This window comes from Arabidopsis lyrata (assembly GCF_000004255.2).
Source record: "Arabidopsis lyrata subsp. lyrata unplaced genomic scaffold ARALYscaffold_3, whole genome shotgun sequence".
Lineage (NCBI taxonomy): Eukaryota > Viridiplantae > Streptophyta > Magnoliopsida > Brassicales > Brassicaceae > Arabidopsis > Arabidopsis lyrata.
Genome location: NW_003302553.1, coordinates 21564870 through 21588504, shown reverse-complemented (window position 1 = coordinate 21588504; position 23635 = coordinate 21564870). Strand labels below are relative to the sequence as shown.

Genomic DNA, 23635 nt, shown 5'->3' with positions numbered 1-23635 from the left:
AGGAGTTTCACAGAGACTTTCATCTCAAATACTGATGGTTCTTTGCCTTATTCGTTTGCAGGTTATCTTTTTTTTTAAAGCTAAGAAAGAAGACAGAGATTTTGTAAACGAAAAGACAGCTGCTAAATATGGTTTAGTTGCAGCTCCTATTATTGTGGAAAAGACTGCATCTTCCACAATGGTTGCCGAGCCAGTGGTGGTCAAGGCATGTGAGCCAATTCTGGAGAAACAACAACGTGAGCTCTTCAAATAGATGTTGGATGAAAAAAAGAAAAGTAAATTCGAATAACGCATAAGAGAAGAAACGGATTGACTAAGAGAAAGTGATTATGGGCAAGGTTAGTCAAATTTCAGCAAAGTATGAGTTCAAGTATATGAACATTTGAGTCCCCCTTTTTTTATCTCTCCACATAAGTATAGGCTCAAGTATATGAACATGTTTTATGTGTTCAGTTTTGTTCAATATTTATTTTTTATGAGTTTGAATTCATTTTGTTACTTATGTTCTTGAACCAATCTATATCACATCATCCTCTTATTGTTTTATTATATGTAGTTATGTTTTTTAGGTTTTGGTTGTCTAAGTTGCAAGTTTTGATTAATTAATTTGCAGCTTTTTATTGTCTAAGTTGCATGTTTGGTTTGTCTAAGCTATAGATTAAAAATTTTGGTGAATTAATTTGCAGAATTTGGTTGTTAAGTTACATGTTTTGGTTTTTAAGTTGAAGGTTTGGTTTGAGAAAGTGCAGGTTTTGGTTTGCTAATTATTAATTGTAGGTTTTGGTGAATGAATTTGCAGATTTTGGTTTGAAAAATTGCAGTTTTTGATTTTTTGAGTTATAGATTGCAGGTTTTTTTTTTTTGAATTGAATGTAAAATTTATTCAACCAAAAAACTTTTTACAATAAACGCATCTGTTTGTTCTTAATTTTTTGAAAGGAAAACAGAGTGTAAAGTTCTGAAAAGAAATGCAGAGGAGCTTTGACTAAGGTGGAGGTCGCATGGAGAACCAGAGCATTAGGCATTCGTCGTAGCTATGGTCGCCCACGTCTCTGATCGAACTAATTCTGTTCCGCACATTCTTGTCGATAAGCTTTATAAGGCGAGTTGAAGGTGAGCTGATTTCACCATGTCTTCTCGCATTTCTCTCTCGCCAAATATGATAGAGTGAGGCTTGAAAGACGTAACGGAAGAGGAAGAGAAGATCCTTGGTCAGAGTTGAGTTGCAGAGCAGTGCTACTAATTGATCCCAATCAGTTGTGTAAGCATTGGAGAGGAGCCGTCGGGTAAGATTTTCCCAGATTTCAGAGGTGTATTGGCAAGAGAAGAATAAGTGGTTCCTTGATTCCTCGACATTGCCGCAGAGAATGCACGTAGCCTGTTGGCCGGAGCTCCATGCTTTAATACGATCCCCTGTGGATAACCTGTGCTGAATTGCTAGCTAGCCACGATAGAAAGGAGTATTTAGGTGTGGAATAAGAGAACCAAACACCTTTAGACCAGTCCCTTTTTGGATGGTGAGTTCGAACATTGTTCAAAGTGACTTTTGTTATGAACATTGTTCTTGAATTTATCGCCAATGCGAGACGTCATTACCTTCCCCTCTCACCCTTTGACGTAGATTCTGAATTTCTGTCTCGATGGTGTTAAAAATTTCAGCTCGATGTCTACGCCTCCTATGTGTATTCAAGACTGTTTCCACTGTTGCTTCTGTTGGTATCCCCATCTCAATGACTCTGCGATTATTCGTTTTGTCAATAAGTCGACCAAGCTTTGACCAATGATCCTACCAAAAAGAAGTGGAACTTCCATTTTTAACTTCTACCTTATGCATTGTTTTAGCCACTGTTCTATACTTGAGCAACTTCTTCCACATCCAAGATCCCAAGCTAGATTTTTCATTTGCAGACCAGAATGAACCTTTCCTGATTAAATATGTCCAAATCCAAGAAACCCACAAAGATGATTGCAGAGAAACAAGTCGCCATATCAGCTTTAAACAACAGACCTTATTAGCTTCCTTAAGAGACTTAATACCCAAACCTCCCTCTTGCTTCGGTTTACAAATTGATGTCCATGCTATTTTTGCTTTCTTGGGGTTAAGGTCAGGTCCTGACCACAAGAAAGCAGAGCATAGTTTCTCAATCTCTTTGATACATCCTGCTGGTAGACGATATGCAGACATCCAAAAATTCGACATGCTTACAATTACTGAATTGATAAGTGCTAGACGGCCTGCGTAAGAGAGTGAACGAGCTGTCCATGAACTTATCTTTGATCGCACCGACTCTAGGAGAGGGGAGTAATCTGTAGTGGTCATCTGTTTCGTTAGCAATGGGAGTCCCAAATAACGGACCGGTAACTGACCGGTTGCAAAGGGAAAACTAGAGAGGATTTGGTTTCTTTCCGGATCAGGAACACCAGCAAGATAAATAGTTGATTTCTCCAGACTTATTTGCAGCCCCGATCTGTCTGCAAACTCATGGAAAAGATTAATGATCCCTTCAATCGATCTCTTCTGACCATCAACGAACACCATCAAGTCATCAGCAAAGCACAAGTGAGTTAAGCTGATGTTTTTACACTTCGGGTGATAACCAATGTTTCGACGAACTGCTGCAGCATCAATGTGACAGGACGTTCATGCAGATAACAAATAAATACGGTGAGAGAGCGCAACCTTGTCTCAAGCCTCTCGAACTAGCGAAGAATCCCGCCAATTCACCATTAACTTGAACAGAAAAGGTAGCTGTCGAGATACACAATTTTATCCAGTGGCGGAATTTTTCCGGAAAGTTTAGAGCTTCTAGCGTGTTCAGTAAGAATGGCCATTGTACAGAATCAAAAGCTTTAGATATGTCGATTTTCATAGCACACCGGGGAGAGACTGTTTCTTTGTGGTAATCCTTTACTATTTCTGTGGCCAATAGCACATTCTCCATCAAGAGCCTTTCTCTAATAAATGCAGACTGATTTTGCGAAATAAATCCGGGCAACAAAACTTTAAGTCGATTGGCAATTATCTTAGAGATTACCTTATATATCACGTTGCAGCATGAGATAGGGCGGTAGTCTTTCATCTCAATAGCTTCATCTTTTTTCGGGATGAGTGCCAGAATAGTTGCATTTAGCCCTTTTGGGAGAAAGCCTTTAATAAAGAATGACTGAACTGCAGCGATAAAATCTTTACCAGTTATTGACCATGTTGCCTTGAAGAATTCACTTGTATATCCGTCAGGACCCGGAGATTTATTGTTTGGCATGGCAAACAAGACTTTTTGAATTTCCTCTTCAGTGACCTCTTTTGTGAGCATATCCTGATCAGATGCAGAGCATCTAAAGGACAACAAATTGCTCAATTCTTCCACAGACATCCCCTGAAAGTCACTTGGCTTGTGATTGAGAAATGCGTTGAAAAAACGCTCTGCTTCTCCTTTAATCTCCTCACTCGTCTGCAAAGTTTCATTATTAGGACCCTTTATCTCTCTTATAGAGTTCTGCATTTTCCGTATCTGCGCTGCCTTATGGAAATATGAATTATTTCTGTCACCAACATTCAGCCAGTGTAGTTTTGATTTTTGTTTCATGTAGCCTTCTTCCAAATCTGCAAGCTATTGCCAATCCGCGTATGCTCTCAACTCCTCTGCAATCACCTGTTGTGACGGATTTGCTAATGTGTTCGTTTGTTTTTCACAAAGTAACTCATGAGCCTCACGTGTCCTCTTTGGTAAGTCCCCCAATTTCTCCTTTCCAAGATTTCTCAAACACGGTTTCAATGTCTTTAGCTTCTTCGAGAAACGATACAAAGCTGAGGTAGAGATGAACAAAGGAGCAGTGTCGTTCCAATGGTTCTCCACTACGGGTAAGAACTGGGGCAGCTTTGTCAACACGTTGACAAATTTAAATGGTTTTCGACCTCCCACTGCTGCAGCCTCTAACATTATCCGTCCTCTAGCATGATCTGAACAACCACCAGCTTCAAATACACTATAGGAATGCGGATAAATAGAACACCAAGTATCGTTAACCAAGAATCTATCAAGTTTCTTACAGATTAGACCTTCCTCCCGTTTGTTACACCATGTGAAACATGGGCCATGGTAACCAAGATCAGTAAAAGAACAATGCCTTACAACCTCCTGGAAATCTCTCATCCCAAGAGGGATGAATGGAGAGTTATCATAATCTGAGTGCTCTCCACCTTCAAGGATTTCATTGAAATCACCACAAATCATCCATGGTTTATTTCGAAACAATGGTGAATCATGATGATATCTGATATCTTCCCACAAAACTCTCCTTTCTTCTACAAAATTTGAAGCGTAAATAAAGGAGCAAAAGAATTCTTCCTCCCTTCCTTCCAACAAAATCGAACAGGTTATCATTTGACTACTCTTGAAAACAGGGGTTAGCCGAACATTTGCACTCCACACTACCCAAATGCGGCCCAACCGATGTGATTCGTAATTAGTTAATGATGACCAACCGTTATAAATAGACGAAATTATGTTTGGTGATCTTCTTTCTTTGACTCGCGTCTCCAAAAGACAACCAAACTGCATAGAACTTTGATTTATCCAACTCCTAATGATGGAGTGTTTTGAAGATTTATTTAGACCGCGGACATTCCAAAAGAAACCCGACATAAAGATTATTTCTTTTTGGGGACTCTGTGACCTGAAACACTAGGATTTCCCCTAGTCTTTTGATTAGCAGAGCCTTTGATCACCTTATGCTTAGACTTGGAAATTCGCGGAATAGATTGACGAGTCCCCTGAATCTCAACCAACTCCAATTGCGTCGCAGCAACAATTTCCCCTTCTTCATGATCTGTCTCAACCGTGTCCTCTTCTACGGCTAGAATCGTGAAACGGGATGGAGAGACATGATCCTGTAACTTTTGATTTTTAGGACTTCTCTGCCTTCCTCCCTTAGCAGGTGAGACCGAGTGCCATTTACCTTCGTCTTGCTTCTTTTCTTCCATAACATCCACCACATTCTTCTCCTTATTTTGCAGAATAACCAGACCTTCCTCTGAAGCATTCTGGTTTTGGGATTCATCTTTTTAAGAATATGAAGCACTACCTTCTTTCCATTAAATTAAGGATAATGAAGATGGATGTTGAGTTGTAGGTTTCATGAGTTGCAAAATTTTTAATGAGTTGCAGTTTTTTTGAGACTTTGAGTAGTTGCAGATTTTTGAGACTTTGAATTCATGTATCAATGTTCCAGTTTGTTTTTGCAATGTAAGCCATATCTTAACAAAGTTTAAAAATCTTGAGGTAGTTCTTTGTGAGGCAGAGTAAGTATTTCGACTCAGATATATTATCAGATGCAAAGATGGCTCCAAATCTTTCCCTAGAGACCGTATCATGATTTTATTACACCATTGGGTTGTTTATTAACAAAATCAATGCAATTTTTTACACTATTACAACAATTACAAATATCAAACATTTCAACTTTTATTTTTAACATTTGTTCAATACTTTTACTATAGACTCATAATTTAACACAAAAAAAATACACATGTAAGTTTTAACACTTTTATCATACCAACTTAAAATGGCTACTCCTAACTAACACTGTGTGTTAAAATAATCACTTATACATTGTTAAATATATAAAACGCAAACCGAGATAAAAACCAACATCCGCGGTTTACCGCGGGTTGAATCCTAGTTAATTTGGTGATGATATGGACACCCCAAGAGGAGAGAAAACTTTCCAAATATATAGATTTGTTGACATATAGATTTATTGGGGTTTTTTTAATTTTTAAGAAAAGCCCATTTTTGTTTCAAACGACAAACCTAAAACCAAAAAACCCTAATGTCTAATTGTAGCCGACCTCTCGCATTCTTTAACTTCATTTGAGAGATATCACAAGAGGAAACACAGAAAATGGCGGCGATGTCAGATCTTCCACGTGAATTGTTAGAGGATATCCTCTCTAGGATTCCGTCCGAGTCTCTAAGAGAATTGAGATTTACATGCAAACTATGGAACGCTTTATATAAAGATCGAGGGTACATAAAAGAACGCTTCCACAAAAGAACAGCAAGGGAACTGATCACCGTCGTGTTAGATGGAAGTGTTTATTCATTGGACGTTGATTACCTTGATATCAATGAAAGACTCGACAGCGACGTTATAGGCGGAATTCAAGTCAGCCGCTTTAATCGTACTTGCGATCTTGACTTCGATGATATATGTGTATCTGATGTCTTTCACTGCGTTGGTTTATTGTTGCTTCGTACCGAAGTAACTAACATGCTTCTTGTTTGGAACCCATGTTCGGGTCAAACCGGTTGGATCCAACTTATGTACCATCAAACGACCAGCATCTTTGCCCTTGGATACCATAAAGAATTGTGCGATAGCTACAAAATCTTGAGTATTGAGGAATATCCAATATTGGGATTTTCAAAGTTTGAGATAGGCCTGGGCAAAAAACCCGGACCCGATACCCGAACCGATACCCGGACCGAAAAAATTGGGTTGGGGCGGGTTAGGGTATTAGAAAATTACCTCATTGGGTAGAGTATTGGATTACCCATGGGTATCGGGTCGGGTCGGGGATTACCCGTTACCCATTTAGGGTACCCACAAAGCCGAAGAAATACACATGTTTATATATGTATATAGATAATTAGATATATAGTCTTATATAGTTATATACTTATATATATGTCTAGGTTTTAGGTTTTGTGACTTTTGACGTTTGAGTTTATATATGTATATAGATAATTAGATATATAGTCTTATATAGTTATATACTTATATATATGCAATACACATATATATGTTTATATATGTATATAGATAATTAGAATCTACTCTTAACACTTAAGAGTGAAATAGTCATCTTTGTTATTTTGGATTGGATTTAGTATTTAAATGTCATGTTTGATGTTCTATTTTCTTTATTTGATCATTTGAGTATGTAAAGTGATTTTAAACTTCGGGTATTACCCAAACCGACCCGAACCCGACAATACCCGAACCGGACCGGAACCGAAACCATATGAATACCCGAATGGACCATAAATTCATTACCCATTCAACCCAAACCCGAATGGGTTTTACCCGAACCCAAACGGGTTACCCATATGCCCAGGCCTAGTTTGAGATCTATGAGTTGAACTCTAATTCATGGAGGGCTCTTGATGACGTCCTCGATGATGTGACCCTCGGCTGCATCATACAATCTCGTGGGATGTCTTTAAAGGGAAATACTTATTGGATTGCGTCACAAGTCAAAGGCTTTGTACTACTAAGTTTTGATTTCACAACAGAGGGAATTGGACGTCTTAATCTTCCCTCTCAGAGTCTTGGCTATGAAGTTTTGGCACTATCTCTTGTTAGAGAAGAGAAACTTTCGATTTTGCAACAGAATCAGGATGCGTCAAAGGTGGAGATTTGGGTGACAACTAACGATGAGATTGATCAGACCAAAGCCTTGTCTTGGAGCAAGTTGTTGGCAGTGGATTTTAACTCTTGTTTTCACCTTAAACTTACGTGTGATGTAAGTTTCTTCATCAAGGACGAGGAGAAGAAAGTTGCCATATGTTGTGACAATAAAGGAATTGCATACATTTTTGGAGAGAATTGTGACTTTGGAAAAGTCGAGATTGGAAGTATACGGGCCTTTAGATTTGCAGCTGTGTCCCAAGCTTGGTTCAAATTCAACCTGGAGGCACTAGGCAACATTAGAGTCCTATATTCTAAACCAGTATGGAGAATAGTTAGTTAAAAGGATATATGTAGTAACTAACTACAAAAGAGAAAACAAACTTAGTAACTATGTTCCTATGGCTTCAACAGTACGGGCGCACATGGATTTTTGTACAAGATAATATTACATCTTTTTCCCTCGGATACCATAAAGAATTCTGAGATATCTACAGAGTCTTGAGGATTATATAAAAAGGGTTTTCCAGAGTTAAGTATTTCTGCGTTTAGATCTGATTCATGTGGGGCTCTTGATGAGGTCACTCTCGGCTGCGTCATTCTATCTCGTGGGGGTACTGTCTTTGAAGGGGAATTATACTTATTGGATTGCTTCAAATTATAAAGTAAAAGAGGTCAAAAAGAAGAGAAAATTAAAAGTAAAGTAGAAGATTTCTTACTACTAAGTTTTGATTTCACAACAGAGATTTCGACGTATGTGTCTTCCCTTTCAGCCTCTCAGTTCTTGGCAGTGGGTTTGAAACCTAATTATGACCATAAGTTAACGTGTGATGTAAGTTTTTCCATCGACGAGGAGAAGAAAGTAGCCGGATGTTGTGACAAAGGAGATGAATACATTTTCGGAGAGGAGTATGATTACGGAAAAGGAACTGCATTTTGGAAAAGAGCGTCACTACAGAAAAGAGTCGAAAGGCCGTTTGAGAGGAATTGGAGGCAAATCCTTTTGTCCCAAGCTTGGTTCAAATTTAACCTGAAGGCAAGAGGCAACATTCCCAAGCTTTGTAAAATTGTAAAGTCAAAACTTAACTCAAAAACATGGAAATTTTCATGAATTAAAATTTGGTAAGTCTAGATTTTAATTAGAAGAATAGATTTCTTTGTCTTAACTCAATTTGAATAAAGGGAGAAAAAGTTGTAGAGGAGATATTCGGCGTCAACTTTGAGACTGTTTTACAATCTACTTGCAAACGATGGAACGCTTTATTCACGATTTTTACAATACTCAACATGAGATGTGATAGTGATAGTTGCATATGATGGGCCTGATTGGCAAGTGTTTTAGAGTCTTTACAAAGCAAAAAAATTTCTAAAGATTTGAAATACATCCAATCAAGCTTTAGAAGCTTTGGCTTTCCTTTTTTTTCTCACAGCCAAAATATTTCCTTAATTCATTTTTTTGGCTGTAGAAAGCCTTTTTTCTTAAAGCACATAATTTTCAACTTTCCAAAATTTTAAATTCTACAGCCAAAATACTACAGCAATAAAATCTACAGCCACAACAAATAAACCTACAGTCATATCTCTACATCAAAAAATGTAAAGCTACAGCTGTTACCAATCAGGCCCGATATATGTATGCTTTAAAGTGCTAACTAAGATAGTAATTTTCAAAATTAAGAACATGACTGAAACTCTTTTAACTAATATTTTTAATTTGCAATATTCGTCAAACTCGAAATTCAAAGTTAATATGTACATCGTATACGGTTTCACAAATATTTTATCTTTCAAAAAAATTTAGCAAAAACAATGTGTCCTTTCTTCTTTTACCTTCTTTTTTTACAGATAGAAGTACCTTGTTGGAGTTGGATCCTTGATTAAATCCTACGACAGGAAATAAGCATCAAGCGAGAAGAAGAACAAAGCGAAGCAGAAGTGAAGAAGAAGAAGTTGTCATGAAGTGAAGTCAACGACAAAGAAGAAGGAAGCAAAGTCAACAAGAAGTAGAAGACTAATGGGCTGCGGATTATTGAGGCCTAAACAAGGTAATAAGAAGACTAATGGGCTACGGATTATTGAAGTCTAAAGACTAAAGTATAACCTTGCTTGTGAGCTTGGTTATAATCTTAGGATAATGATGTCTAGAAGTATGGTCTAAAGAAACTGTGTAGTTAGTAGTAGAAAGTATGTGTGAGTGTTGTAATGAAAAAGCAATCCAATGTTATCAATGTAGAAGATTAAAGATTTCTCTCTTCTTATTTATGTCTTTGTTAGACCAAGAAACTTAACAAAGATAAAGAGAGTTGAGAGAAAGGAATCAGAGATATACTAGAGAGAGAAGAAACAAACTTCAAAGAGTGAAGAGAGGTCAGAAATGCAACACACCTACATGGAGAAAAGGGTCAATTTCAACTCGAACAAATTACAAAGTGCGTTTTTATACCTCAACAAATACACAATGTCATTTCCAACCCTAACGCTAAAATAATTCAAATAAACTATCCAGACTATTAAATTTGAACGTAAAACTACATTGACTTAAACAAAATTAGTCAACCGTATGTATTCGCTCACTTAGACGACACGATGGCGACGATGTATTATGTTATCTTAATCAAATGACTTTTTTGGTCATTTGAGCCCATAAACTGAGCCGAACGACGTCATTTTGGTTATTTGAGTCCATAAACTCAACAAAACGACGATGTTTGGCTAAGACAAAATAGTATTGGTAAAGATAAAATGACACCTTGTTATGACCGTGTTGAGTTTATAGACTTAAAATGACCAAAACGATGTTACTCTTCGTTGTCATCGTGTTGTCTAAGTGAGTGAAAACAAACGGTTGACTATTTTTAAAAAACTAATATAGTTTTATGATCAAATTTAATAGTTAGATGATTTATTTAAATTATTTTAACGTTGAGGTTGAGAATGATATTGTATTTTTGTAGAGATATAAATAAAACACTTTTGCAATTTGTTTGGGTTGAAATTCATTCTTTTTATGAAGAAATGTAGCACAATATTTAATTAATTCAGATACCTTTCAATGAAACTGTAACATTTTATAATAATTGAGTGCACAGGTGAGTAAGAGCAGGTGCAATGTGTCCTTTCTTCTTTTTACCTTCTTTATCTTTTGTCTGAAAAGTGATGATTGAAAAAGAGAAAGAATGTAAAAGAAGAAACGACACATTGCACCTACTCTTACTCACGTGTTGACCTCCTCTCTTTGTAGGGGTTTTAGTTTTCCTTTTGTCAATATTTGTTTTTGGTCAAGAGGCAATGTTATCAATGTTTGTCCTTGGTGTCTACTGTCTACACTAACTTTTAAAGTTCTTAAAAATCAAATATTTTTACTATTGAAGATGTGTAGAGTGTTATAAAAAATTTCAATTAGTATAGAGAATTTACAATAGTATGTGCATTAGACTAGATAAAAGATTACCCCCGTTTGTCCAAAAAGGAAAAAAAAAAAAAAGATAAAAGATAACCCCCGAAATATCAATCCTTTTGGTCCAATTTTATAACAAATAGTCAAATACCATCGTTTCGCCATTTTGGAGTTGCTAACTACTTTGTGTTGGCATTTCCATCAAACGAAAAACACAAAGAACAATATATAAGATATCGTGAGAGTCAAAAACTAAATGAGTAATCTATATTTTTTTTAGTGGATTTTGTGTCGTGATTCGAATTAATTATATCCTGATCAATGGTTGAAAGTTGAAACTCTTTACTAATAGTAATATGTCTTAAATTTTTGGAAGAGGACCAGACAAGATTGGAATTCACAATGCTGATGTTTGTACCGTGCTAAACCAGCACGTTGAAGTTATCCCCATAATGCCATGAGACTGGTTTAGTCATTTATCGTCAAAACCATCGAATAAAAAGTCAATTATTAAAGATCAGTTCATTATTCCACCGGTTTAGATGGTCTTAATCAACTTTTCAACTAAACCAATTTATTGAAGATCAAATAACATACATAATGAATATTGGTTTTGGTCTAAACCAGGTTCAGTTATCCAATCCAGCAATCCTCAGTCACTCAACTTATACGCACCGTTTGGCTCTTTACTCTTGCACAACTCCTTAAGAAGCAAATCTAAATTCTTCCAAGACGAACCAGTCCCTTCGACCAAAGCTGCTTTTGCCATTTTTGAGTATTCTTTCACATTTTTTCTTGCGGTTTTTCCCGTTTTTCCTTCCATTAGTTCTTTAACCTGTAAAATTAAAATATTTGTAAGACTTGAAAACCCAAAACGTGGTTAGTTACCATAAAAATTAGTGTAACAATATTTCATATTCACTGATAAAAATAAAATAAAACATTCATGTTGTTCTCGATACCTTTCGACTTAGTTCCTCTCTTGTCACGAAACCTTTTACACTCCCATCTTCCGTTTCAACTCTTACTCCGACCTTGATCTCCTCCACAACCATCTTCGCATTGAGCGGTTGGTCGGCCATCATCGGCCAAGCCAGCAATGGGACCCCAACGCATATGCTCTCTTGAGCTGAATTCCATCCACAATGGCTCAAAAATCCTTTGACACTTTCATGTGACAATATCTCCCATTGGTCCACCCAATCTCTCACTATCATCCCACTCTCTCTTATTCTATCGTTGAATCCTTCTCCAATAGTCTCTTCCACGTCTTTTCTAGTGACCCACAGAAAGTTCACCTTTAAGGAATTAAATACGTCATGATATGAAACACTTATTATTGACTCGACATGTGCATACCTCACAATAATGCCTAACTTGTAATAGTTAACTTATTGTATAGTTTTCCGATCCATTCTAGACCATGTATTTAGGTCGACGGAAAACGTAACGTAACGGTAGAAAACAACTTGCGTAGTTAAAGTCATTATATCATTTCAATATTAAAGTCATTATGTCATTAAAGTAATTAAAGTCATTATGTCATGGACATGGCTCCCCAATTTCAATATTAAAATAAAATGAAATATGGTCAAAATCTGTCATATAAGATTAAAATAAAATAAAATGATAGAGAAAACCAAAGTTTTCGACTAAAAAAAGATAGAGAAAACAAAGTTTTAAATAATAGTGAAAATGTTAAGTATTGGTTGGTAAAGACTAAAGATAAATAAGTTTGTTACCAAAAAAAAAAAAAAAGAATATAAGTAAAGATTAAGAGTATTAAACATAGAGTTTGGACGCCCTAGCTCTCGTGGCCGACACAATGTCTTAAACTAAAATATAACACCTAATTAATGTCTGAAAACCTCCTTGAACGATTCAATAAATTTCATGTGGTATGGACTACACATAATTACTTATTATTTATGACCTTTATTTCTAGTACGTACCTTGGAATCTTCCAAGCCTAAAGCTAGTTCCTTGAGCTGCTTGTCCGATATCTCTGCCTGCGTTCCAAACGCCACGTACAAAACCGGACGCCCCTCTTCTCGCTTCCGGTCCAACCAATGAATCCAAGCCGGTTTAGCACTCTTCGATTTAGGAGGATCGGTCAAACACAGTGGCCCAACACACCACGACTTTGGTCTACCAGAGTGGTTATTGTTGTTATCAACAAATGCTGACTCGAGCTCGTAGAAACTATTGACTAAAAACCCATGGCTTGTGGTGGTCGAAATCATTTGGTCTACGAATAGTTCGTGCGCTGGACCTGATTGTTTTGGATCGGTAAGAACATGGTCGAGATCACACTTCTTAACATGGATCCATGGAAAGTTCGGTACAGTGACCGGTTCGGTATCAGATTTAATTTCCGGTTCGGTAAAGAGTTTGTGTTGGAAAGTAGAGATGACGACGGCAGAGGCGTAAGAGTTAATACCGTAAAAGACCAACCTAGGAATCTTGAACTTAGCTGCGGATTCTGATGTCCACCAGAGGAATCCATCGGAGACCATGAAAGAAACTTGAGGAAGATTCTTGAGTGTTTCTTCGAAGAAAGGTTGGAGAAGCTTCGTGGCGCGTGTGAAGGGGACGTAAAGTGACATGGAAGGGAGCTTGTCGGTGCTCTCGACGCCGGGAGGGATTCCGGTGATGTTTTCCGGGAAAGGGAGAGAAATCACTTTGATCTCCGGCGCGTCCGAGAGGAAGTCTGAGATGAAAGGTTGGTTCTTAGGAGTGGTGAAGACGGTGACGGTGAAGGAGATGGTTGGTTCTTTGCGGTGGTGACGGAGGAGGAGACGACCGAATTGGAGGAGAGGGATGATGTGGCCTTTTGACATGTAAGGGAAGAGGACCACGTGATGATGTGCTGAGACTGCCATGGAAAACTATAAGTTGTTTGTTATCTTAGATGTGTAATACTATGTGGGTTCGGCTCGCAAGTCTCTATATATAGGAAATTAATACTAGATAAAGAACCCGCGCTCTGCCACGGGGTATTTTTTTGTAAATTGGCTTTGTTTTAATATAACTAGGTTATGAACCCCCGCGACATCGCGGAAGAACTCATTTTTAACAAATATATTTGATTGTGTTTATGTATTAAATTAATTATTATGATAATATATTCAAAAATTTGAATTATTACATAAAATTAACTATGTTTTAAAGCTATATCGTAAATATTTTCCAAAGATGTTAAAACAATTTATGAATAAAAATGTAAAAAAGAAGAATTATGATTAAAAACACTTTTGAAACAACTTTCATAAATGTAAAATTATTTTAAGCGACAATATACATAAAAAAGAGTTATCATATAGAGATGAGAAATCTAGCGGGTCAAAACCCAAAAATTCGGATGAAATCGGTACTCAGCACGACTTGTGGGTGACTAAGAACGCCCAAGAATTGGTGTTATTTGTTTGTCCACCGTTCTTTAAATATAAAATTAATATTAATTTTATTATATATTCGAGAAGATATAAAATTTGATGACGTAAATTACATCTATTACAAACAAATAAGCATATACACGTGCTCATAAATTTGTATTGATTAATTAACTGAGTAAAAAAACTTCTTCTTTGAACATTATGTGACGAATTGAAATTATTGCTTTATTCCTAATAATGAAGATGATTTCTGGATTACTATACTATTTGAAACTGTTTATTTGACGCTTACCACATTTAAAGCGCCCAATCACAAGCGTCACATGGAGATGTCTTCTGATATTCGAACTTTGTAATAGTGCTAAATCAGAATCAATATTTCGTTCTATACAACCCATATATATTGCTTTAAGATTAAAAAAAGACATTATTGTTATCATATAAATAGCTAAATAAAAAGTTACTGTATACTCAGTCCAATTCTAAGAACAAAATTGTCGGTATCTCCATTAGAATTTTATATTTAATGTTGATTAAAACTTCTCTCTTTTTATAATCATTCCAAAAAACTTTGGTCAAATAAAAAATCGGAAGAATTTTTTTAATATTAAAATGATGTATGTTTAGAAATAGTTTATAGAATTAAGAATTTATAGCCATGTTACAGATTTTTTTTTTGATTCATCATGAAACAAATAATCTATGTTAAAGAACAAAAATTTGGGAACTACTTAGAAAGAAAGACAATTATTTAGAGTTCAGAAGTCACGAACATTTAAATAGACAATTATTCATACAAAAAACTTGTGACGAAAAAATGCAATGAAATATAGTGAAAAAACGTAATTTTAAATAAATAGATGCAACTATAAAGATACAACCTTTGTCCGCGGCATCTCCGTAAACAGAAAAAAAATATGACTATAATTGAAAAAATAGAACTGTCTCAAAAAAATAACCGTCACTATTTCAACGAAAAGATGCGATTTTAAAAAATACAATTTAGAAAAAATAACCGTCAATATTTTAACGCAAAGTACCGATAAAAAAAACATAAAAGAAAAGAAGTTAGAGTAAATATTTTAACGGAAAGTTGCGATAAAAAGACACAACCTAAAAAATAACCATCCCCGAAAAAAAATAACGGTCAATATTTTAACGAAGAGTTGCGATAAAAAGATACAACCGAGAAAAATAACCGTCAATATTTTAACAGAAATTTTCGATAAAAAAAAATACAACCGAGAAAAAATAACCGTCAATATTTTAACGGAAAGTTACGATAGAATGACATAACCGAAAAAAGTAATCGTCAATATTTTTAACGGAAAGTTACGATAAAAAGACACAACCGAAAAAAGAACTATCAACGAAAAAATATAACCGCAATTATTTTAACGAAGAGTTGCGATCAAAAAGACACAACCGAGAAAAAATAACCGTCAATATTTTAGCGGAAAGTTGCGATAGAAAGACAAAAACAAAAAAAGTAACTGTCAATATTTTAGCGGAAAGTTACGATAAAAAGACAACAAAAAAATAATCGTCAACGAAAAAAGTAACCGTAGTTATTTTAACGACGAGTTTCGATCAAAAAGACACAGCCAAGAAAAAATAACCGTCAATATTTTAACGGAAATTTACAATAAAAAGACACAAACGTATAAAGTAACCGTCAATATTTTAACGAAAAGTTGCGATAAAAAATATACAACCGAAAAATAACCGTCAATGAAAAAAATAACCGTCAATATTTTAACGAAGAGTTGCGATAAAAAAACTTAACCGTGAATAATAACCGTCAATATTTTAACGGAAAGTTGAGATAAAAAGATACAACAGAGAAAAATAACTGCAATATTTTAACGGAAAGTTGCGATAAAAAGACACAACCGAAAAAAATAACCGTCAATATTTTAACAGAAAATTATGATAAAAAGACACAACCGAAAAAACTAACCGCTAATATTTTAAATGTTACAATAACTCAACCAAAAAATAACCGTCAATAAAATAGTAATCGTCAATATTTTAACGAAGAGTTGCGATAAAAACACAACCGAAATCTCGATGTTAGCAGAAAATCAAGGAAACACTACTTTACTATTATTTTATAACGCAATTACACCGTATAAACGTAGATAAAAATACAAATATTTGTTATCATTAATTTTTTTTATTTTTTATTTGATATACTCAGTTAACATCATTATTATGTTTATAAAGTCAGACTATAATTTACAAAAATGAAATATCTAAAAATAATATTGAACCAAATCAAACAAAAAAATGGAATAGACAAGCTTATTTAAATATATATATTTGTATTATTTAGTGATTTAAAAATCCTTACAATTAGGAAAATGAACTATTCGTCCAATTAAGATATTTTATAAATTTTATTTAATAAATTTTGTTAATGTTAATAAAAGCTGATGTGTATATTTATTTTAATTTGATTGATTTTACTTTTTAAATGAAATATCAGCTTCTAGTAAGACATAAAGTAATAAAAGTGATTAGTGGCTTAATTAAGAGTATAATTATTAAACACAAATTCTAGTAGTACAAAATCAAAATTTTGGTAGACGTAAATATCAAAAAAATTATGTGTAAACTGAATCGGTACATGTTGATTGTTGAGTTATATAGTAATTTTTTTCTTATAAACGTCTTAAATATAATTATGTTATGTAAAAATAACTATAGATATAAAGTTTATATTTAGATATTTGATAAATTCCGTCAAATAATAATAATAATTTTTAATGTGTCAACATTACATAAGCTAATGTGTATTCATTTTATTTATAATTTGATTATTTTTTCTTTGAACAAATTAGAAATCCATGTATCATTATTATTTAAAAAAAAAGTATGGGCTTTTGTAAAAATCCCACTTTTTCAATGTCACTTTTCAAAAATACCCCTTTTTTAAAACCTTATAAAAAATGCTCTTTAAAATATAAGATTTACCCAAATATGTATGTAATATTATTAAAACATACACAAACTACATTTCTATGTATCTAAAATCTTATAAATACTTTATAAATACCTTATAAATGCATTTTAAATACCTTTAAAAACCTTTGAAATATCTTGTAAAACCTTTGAAAAACCTTAAAAATCCTTTAAAATAACTTGTAAAACCTTTAAAAACACCTTATAAAACTTTATAAATATTTGGATCGAGTCTTCAAGTAGTAGTTACAATCCATAAGTACCTTATAAACCTAATAAAACTTTATAAAAATTTCAGATTTAAAAAGAGGCACTTTTGAAAATGGACATCTAAAAGGAGCATTTTTGAAAATGGGCACACCAAAAGGGGTATTTTTAACAATTTCCCAAAAAAGTATGTGTATTATATGTTTTAATTTGATTGATTATCTTTTTAAAATGATGTATTTTTTTTAATAGATAGATGATGTGGCATGGAAAGCTGATGTGGCATGCTGGAGAGATGAGTTGTATCAATGTTATGTTTTGATTGGGTATCATTTTTAGTGATGTGTCATTGCTGGAAAGACTCTTAATAGTTTTATTGTATTGATTATATATATAAAAAAAAGTAATAATATTGATTACGTATCAAATAACATATATATCACTAGATTTAGTGCATAAAATAATGTGTGACACAAGTCCCCCATTTGCTCACCTTTTTTGCATGCAAGAATCCAAGCTCGCCATTACTAGTGTTGTAACCAATTATGACATCTATATGAAAACACTTTTCAAAGTTTCTAAAGCGATAATCCGTGCATTAAAACTAGTGTTCTATAAAATGGTCTAGTTGGTCGCCTAGGTCCGTCTAGATGCTAGGCGCTCAAATGACGTTTAGTCGACCGGACGACCGCTTTGTCTGTCTAAAATTACATAAGTTCCGCTTTAGTATATATATTAATTTTTAACTATATAAATTTAAGTTATAAGTCTTCACTCCATATATATTGTTTGATATGAATTAAATATTTGTTTTTGTCTAATTTTTGTTTATGATTTCACATTTTTATTTTTCTAATAAATAGTTTTATACGATTTTTATCTTTAAAAAGTATTATCATAAGAATGAGAATTTAGGTAAATGAAATTAAATTAGATGAAACAGAGAAATGGTCATTTTGAAAACTACCATGTTTTTGAGTTATACTTTGAAAAATACCCTCTTTTTATCTTATATCTAACTAGAAATTTGAACTCTACACCATCATTATAAAATTTTTGAGATATATCTAATTTTGATTTTAAAATTATATTTTTACCCTTTTAATAATTAAAAATCAGAAAATATAAATAAGCTAATTTTTATATCTCTACTAATTTATTCAAAAGTTTCGAAAATATATATATCTTCAATTACAATTTGTATATACATATCTTAACTTAAGTTAATTGATAATTTGAAATCAAGATAACTGATCATTTAATTACACTAAATCTTTTCATACTAATTATGAATATAATTTTATAACCAAAATTTAATTTTTAACTTAAATTATCAATTATCTCGATTTCCAAAAAATCAACAATCCAAAAAAATCTATAATGTTTAAAATCAATTAAGTGATGGAGAAAAAAATTAAATTGACAAAACTAAAATATAAGTCGATAGTTCAAAAAGTACACCTTATTAGTTATTAATGAATCAACATAAAATAAAATAAGTCTAGCAAGAATAAACAAGTCAACGGAATAAACTATAAAATCAATAATCAAGAAAAATAAGTCGACATATTAAAAGGTCGACTATGTTAAAATTTAGTCAACCTAAATATAAGTTGAATGTTTTAAAATAAGTCGATTGAAATAAATTTAGTCGACGAAATGAAGTTTAATTCTCGAGTTCAAACAATCGACCTTACTAATAAGTCCATGTAGAATGAAATAAGTCTACGATCAATAAACAAGTCGACTGAAAAAACTATAAATCGGATGAAAAAAAAATAAGTCTACGATGAATAACTTGACGGGTGTTTTGTAGCTCAATAATAGACTTACGAGTCCAGTGGAACTAAATAAGTTCAAAGGTCATGGGAGATGATCGAACCTGGTTTTGATGTGGAGATCTTGCTATGGCAAGAATGAGTTTTGTGTTATAGTTTTGCATAGTGATGCAAACTATATGAATGTTGTGTCTTTTTCTATGTGATAGTTGTTTGTTGTTTAAGAGTAGAATCGTGTCGTCATCGTGTTTCCAGTGGGCGGAAAGGACCCTCTCACTGAGTAATTCTTTACGCACCCTTTTTCCCTTTTTCCGAGATCAGGGTGAGAATCGTGAGTAGTCGCGCAAGTCTGTCTTGCTTGTCGTGTATTTCGGGAACCTCTGATTTATTTGGCTTTACCTTTATTTTCGTATATTTCTAAACTTTTTTTTTTTTACGTTCTAGCAATGGTTTTCAGCTAATTATGATATTATTTTTAAGACAACTTATTGAGTTTTAATATTAAAAAAAAAAAAGATTTTCGGAAAAATATGAAATAATGAATTAGAAAAGTGGAATAGAGGAAAAGATAAGTAAGGTGAAAGCACGCCGTCTCAATGTTGAGAGAGACGGGTGTGACACTTGGTAACAAGATATATATAGTTTGATGTATAATATTTCTATATATTAACCTTAATTTTTTAATTTTTACAAGAAACATTTATCTCTTAATTTTAGTCCTTTTAAAATTGGTTTTTGGCACTTTATTCAAATTTAATTAATAAAATAATTATAATTCAGATTAAAATATTATTAAAAATTTTTTTTAAAAAAACTATATTCGGTTAAACCAAGTGTGTTTAAAGTATATGATTTAAAAGTTTCCAAATTGTAGTCTAGTTCATCTATTTTTTTTTAACGTATGGACTTATTAATTGCAAATTATGAGAACTGTTACATAGAAGATTCTACAACTGACAATTCCGACCCTTACTAGATCCACGACAGGCAACACTTCCTTCTTCATGTTCTTAATGGACACCTTCAATGATACATGACCTGACGAGACTTCCCTCTCTACATAGAATCCTGGCGAACGGCTACACTTTACTTTTTGCGTAGAATCTTGGCGAACGGCTATAATTGTACATCGCTGGAGATCTCCTGCACACTTGCCTCCATTAATCTGCAAATTTGTTAATAAATTGCAGTATCTGGGATTCGAACCCCAGACCTCTTGATGTAGAAGCATTAATTAACCCTTGGTCAACCATTGGGCCAAGAGGGCTTTAACTCTTGGTCTAGTTCATCTATTTTTTTGGACAGTTAAAAAGTTCTTTTTATTTTGGTGCAATAAATGTTGTGAATAAAAAGATTTAGGAAATTATTTCTCTATTATTGATGTATTCCATAAGATATAAGATATATACATATAAGGATACAATATTAGAGTTTAGCTTGAAGATCAAGTAATATAAAATATTCTAGAATTTACTAATAGGCCAATATTAGGCATCCCTATAATACACATAATATTCATAACATTAGATAAATTGTTTGTCAATTTACACAAAATCTTTTGGAAGAAATATGTTCTTAAGTACTGGGTGGATAAAAGTTAATTTTCATAGTGCTATGTTATTTTGGTGGAAAAAAAAAGACATAACATGTTAAATGGGTAATCGAACCCATCCAACCATAATCTTAACAGATTAATTAATAACGAATTATGAGTTCAATGTTGATATGTTAGTGGAATACCCTTATTTGCGTTGGATTCCAAACTTCCAAGAGCCGTTGAAATTTTCTTCTCAATTTTGATTCATCTTTGGTTAGATTTGAATATAAATATATTTCCAGTTTGATGTTGTTGATATTTAGTGGAATAATTATGGATTTACGCTTAAGTCCAAAATTTCCAGATATACTAAGATTTTGATCTTAATTTTGATTCTTATTTTGGTTATATTTCAGTATTCTGAGTGCATTGAGTTCGTCAATGGACTTTTCCTAGATTTGTGATAAGTCTAGATTTGTAAAATGTTAGGAAACTGATGCTATATATAGGTCTTACTTATCTCGCTAAAAAGAGAAAAAAACAAATATCTATCTCAATCATCCTAATGGATTTACAGGCAGTGAATTGGGAGGTGGAGGTAGTGATGGACAAATTCTTTATAAATTACCTAACATAGAATACATAATCTAATTCATTTGGAAAATAAAGTATAAAAACTTCAAAACTCAAAAAGAGTTGATTAACCACCAAAATGTTTACTTTCACGAAGATAGAGAAAAATATTATTTTTATATCAAATTTCCTTAATTTTAATTATTCTTTTAAAAATCACATAGATAAAGAAAAAAAAAATACAAACATCACTTTATTCGGAAAGTTAAAAAAGCACAACATATACACAGGATCCATATTATCAGCCATCTAGATCATTTTACTTCTATCAGTCCAAAGGTAAATATGATATGATAAGTCTTTGTACAACATAAGCACTCTAAAATCTTGCACATCATGTACCACAAAAGTAATCTATATGTTTCTTTGATGTAGAGAGATTTGAATTTTGTATTTTGTGGTATCTAATTTGAATTGGTTTTGATATGTGTTCTTAAATTGTATTCTAGCTCTTGATCTTGGAACTTGTGGATCGAGTAATTGGATTTTTGAGGGGAGAGTGTTCACTGAAACTGAGTTGTTCATATGTGTGGGTTGAGCAAAGTTACAAATTAAGGAACTTGCAAAAACATTGGCAAAATAAAAGGTTTTTGCAATGTTAAAAAAATTGTTAAGGAGTAGCTATGTGTTTAGTAGTGACCTATCGCCTAAATAGATTAATCGTAATTTAGGCAGGGTTTAGGTGTTAGTAAATTATTTACTTGTTTTTAATACTAAAAATGTTATGTATTCGAACTTGTATATATATCCACACCTACTTTATGAGAACTAAAATACCTTAGTCCCATTATACAAAACAAATTACCACTAAATAAATCATAGTTTACCATTTTAGTAATCAAGCATCTTTTTCTAATTAATTTTTCACTTATTCAAAACGATAATATATTATTAAATTGGAGATAATAAATTAACCGATTTGACCGATTAATACCAACGTTGAACTTGTACACCAATAAACTGATTTGAATCAACGATTTAATTAAAATCAGGACGCTTGAAAGATCATGAATCCTTAAGTGGACACCTAATCGCCGCCTAAGCTAATTTGTGACAAAAAAAAACTGGATAGGGGAACTTTGTCTCCAACTCCATGTGCACATGCTACATTTAACTGGGCAAAGCTTCAGAAAGGAGAAGCACCGGATTATTGTCAGAGGTATTTCTCTACGAGACCGATTCCTTGAGAATTGATCATGATTCTGCCTCTCCATGGAGATTAAATCGCTGCGATATGGGATTCTAATATGTTGCAACCCAATCTCTTTCTAGATCTACGTGATATGTTTGACAGTCTAATTGGAAGACTTAGAACTATAAACCCAAGTTATAGATTTTGCCTTGGAAGAATTTGGTGTCTGGAGATTTAAGTATGTTTACTATCTCATAGATTGATATCCTTAATGAACACGGTTTCAGGAAACACAACAGTGTGGACAGAAGGAAGCTCTGTAGTTCTTGTACAATTTACCATGAACCAATTGATAAAGGTGATGCACCTGAACTCATCATCAAATCAACAATACTAGGTAATGCGTTGAATGGGTTACTACCGCGTACCCTACTGCTTTTAACTGCGGATGCCAATCTCGAAGCTGTGATGGAATATTTAACAAGGCCAGGTTTCATTTGTACAAAAAGTGTTCCTTCTTATGCTTCTTGGAATTTTGAGGATCTATAGAGAAGAGAGGCAATAAAGTAAAGATAGTTGGGAGGTAGTGATATTGTGTTTTTTTTTCTCTGTTTTCATCGGTGAGTGATGACTGCTTAATTTATACTAAAAGGTAGATCACATAATCCATATTTACATATCTGTTTTATCGTCATTAGTAAATGTATTGAACATTTTACCATCATAAGTATATGTATTGAATCTTTTACCGTAAGCTTGTTCCCACTTTCACGTTGAGAATCATGTGCTAACGTAAGTAGTTTTTGATTCTCTAGAAAGAGATGTGGTTGAGAACTAATAGGATTGGTGATGTTAATGTATGTAGCTAAACATTTCTTAAACTTTCAAGAACTTGTGCTTATTGGTGTTAATGCAACACATATGAGTTTAGCAGCAATTGCTTCAAACTGGAACGATTAGCCCTTAAAAATATTTTCTGAAAAAATGATAATTTGGGTAGATACAACTAGATGCAAAAGAAAAAAGAGTCACAAAGATTTTGGACAGCACACTTTCTCATTGAAGCGAAGTCCATATGTTCTTCAAAATTCTTTTTTTTTTTTTCCCTGAAAGATTATATATTGAGATTGAAACGGGCCAAAAACCATTACAACATACAGGTTTAGGCAAGGAATGTAT

The 23635-nt window shown here is 33.4% G+C and overlaps 1 protein-coding gene and 1 long non-coding RNA gene across 3 annotated transcripts; one reads left to right on the top strand and one right to left on the bottom strand.

Moving 5' to 3' along the window:
• Window positions 1-11285: 11285 nt before the first annotated feature.
• LOC9320089 (UDP-glycosyltransferase 90A1) lies at window positions 11286-13764 on the bottom strand. Of its 2 annotated transcripts, XM_002883976.2 has the most exons (3): window positions 12763-13757; window positions 11773-12108; window positions 11286-11645 (listed from the first exon to the last, which is right to left on the bottom strand). In XM_002883976.2, the coding sequence occupies exons 1-3, from the start codon at window positions 13690-13692 to the stop codon at window positions 11463-11465; spliced, it is 1449 nt and encodes a 482-aa protein (XP_002884022.1). In that variant the 5' UTR covers window positions 13693-13757; the 3' UTR covers window positions 11286-11462. The 2 variants fall into 2 exon arrangements, with proteins under 2 accessions (XP_002884022.1, XP_020887315.1); XM_021031656.1 differs by lacking the exon at window positions 11286-11645 and having other exon boundaries at window positions 11939-12085; window positions 12763-13764.
• A 3737-nt stretch (window positions 13765-17501) lies between these two features.
• LOC110230030 lies at window positions 17502-17786 on the top strand. Its single transcript, XR_002333281.1, has 2 exons — window positions 17502-17538; window positions 17629-17786. It is a non-coding gene; the product is annotated as an uncharacterized LOC110230030 (long non-coding RNA).
• Window positions 17787-23635: the final 5849 nt, after the last annotated feature.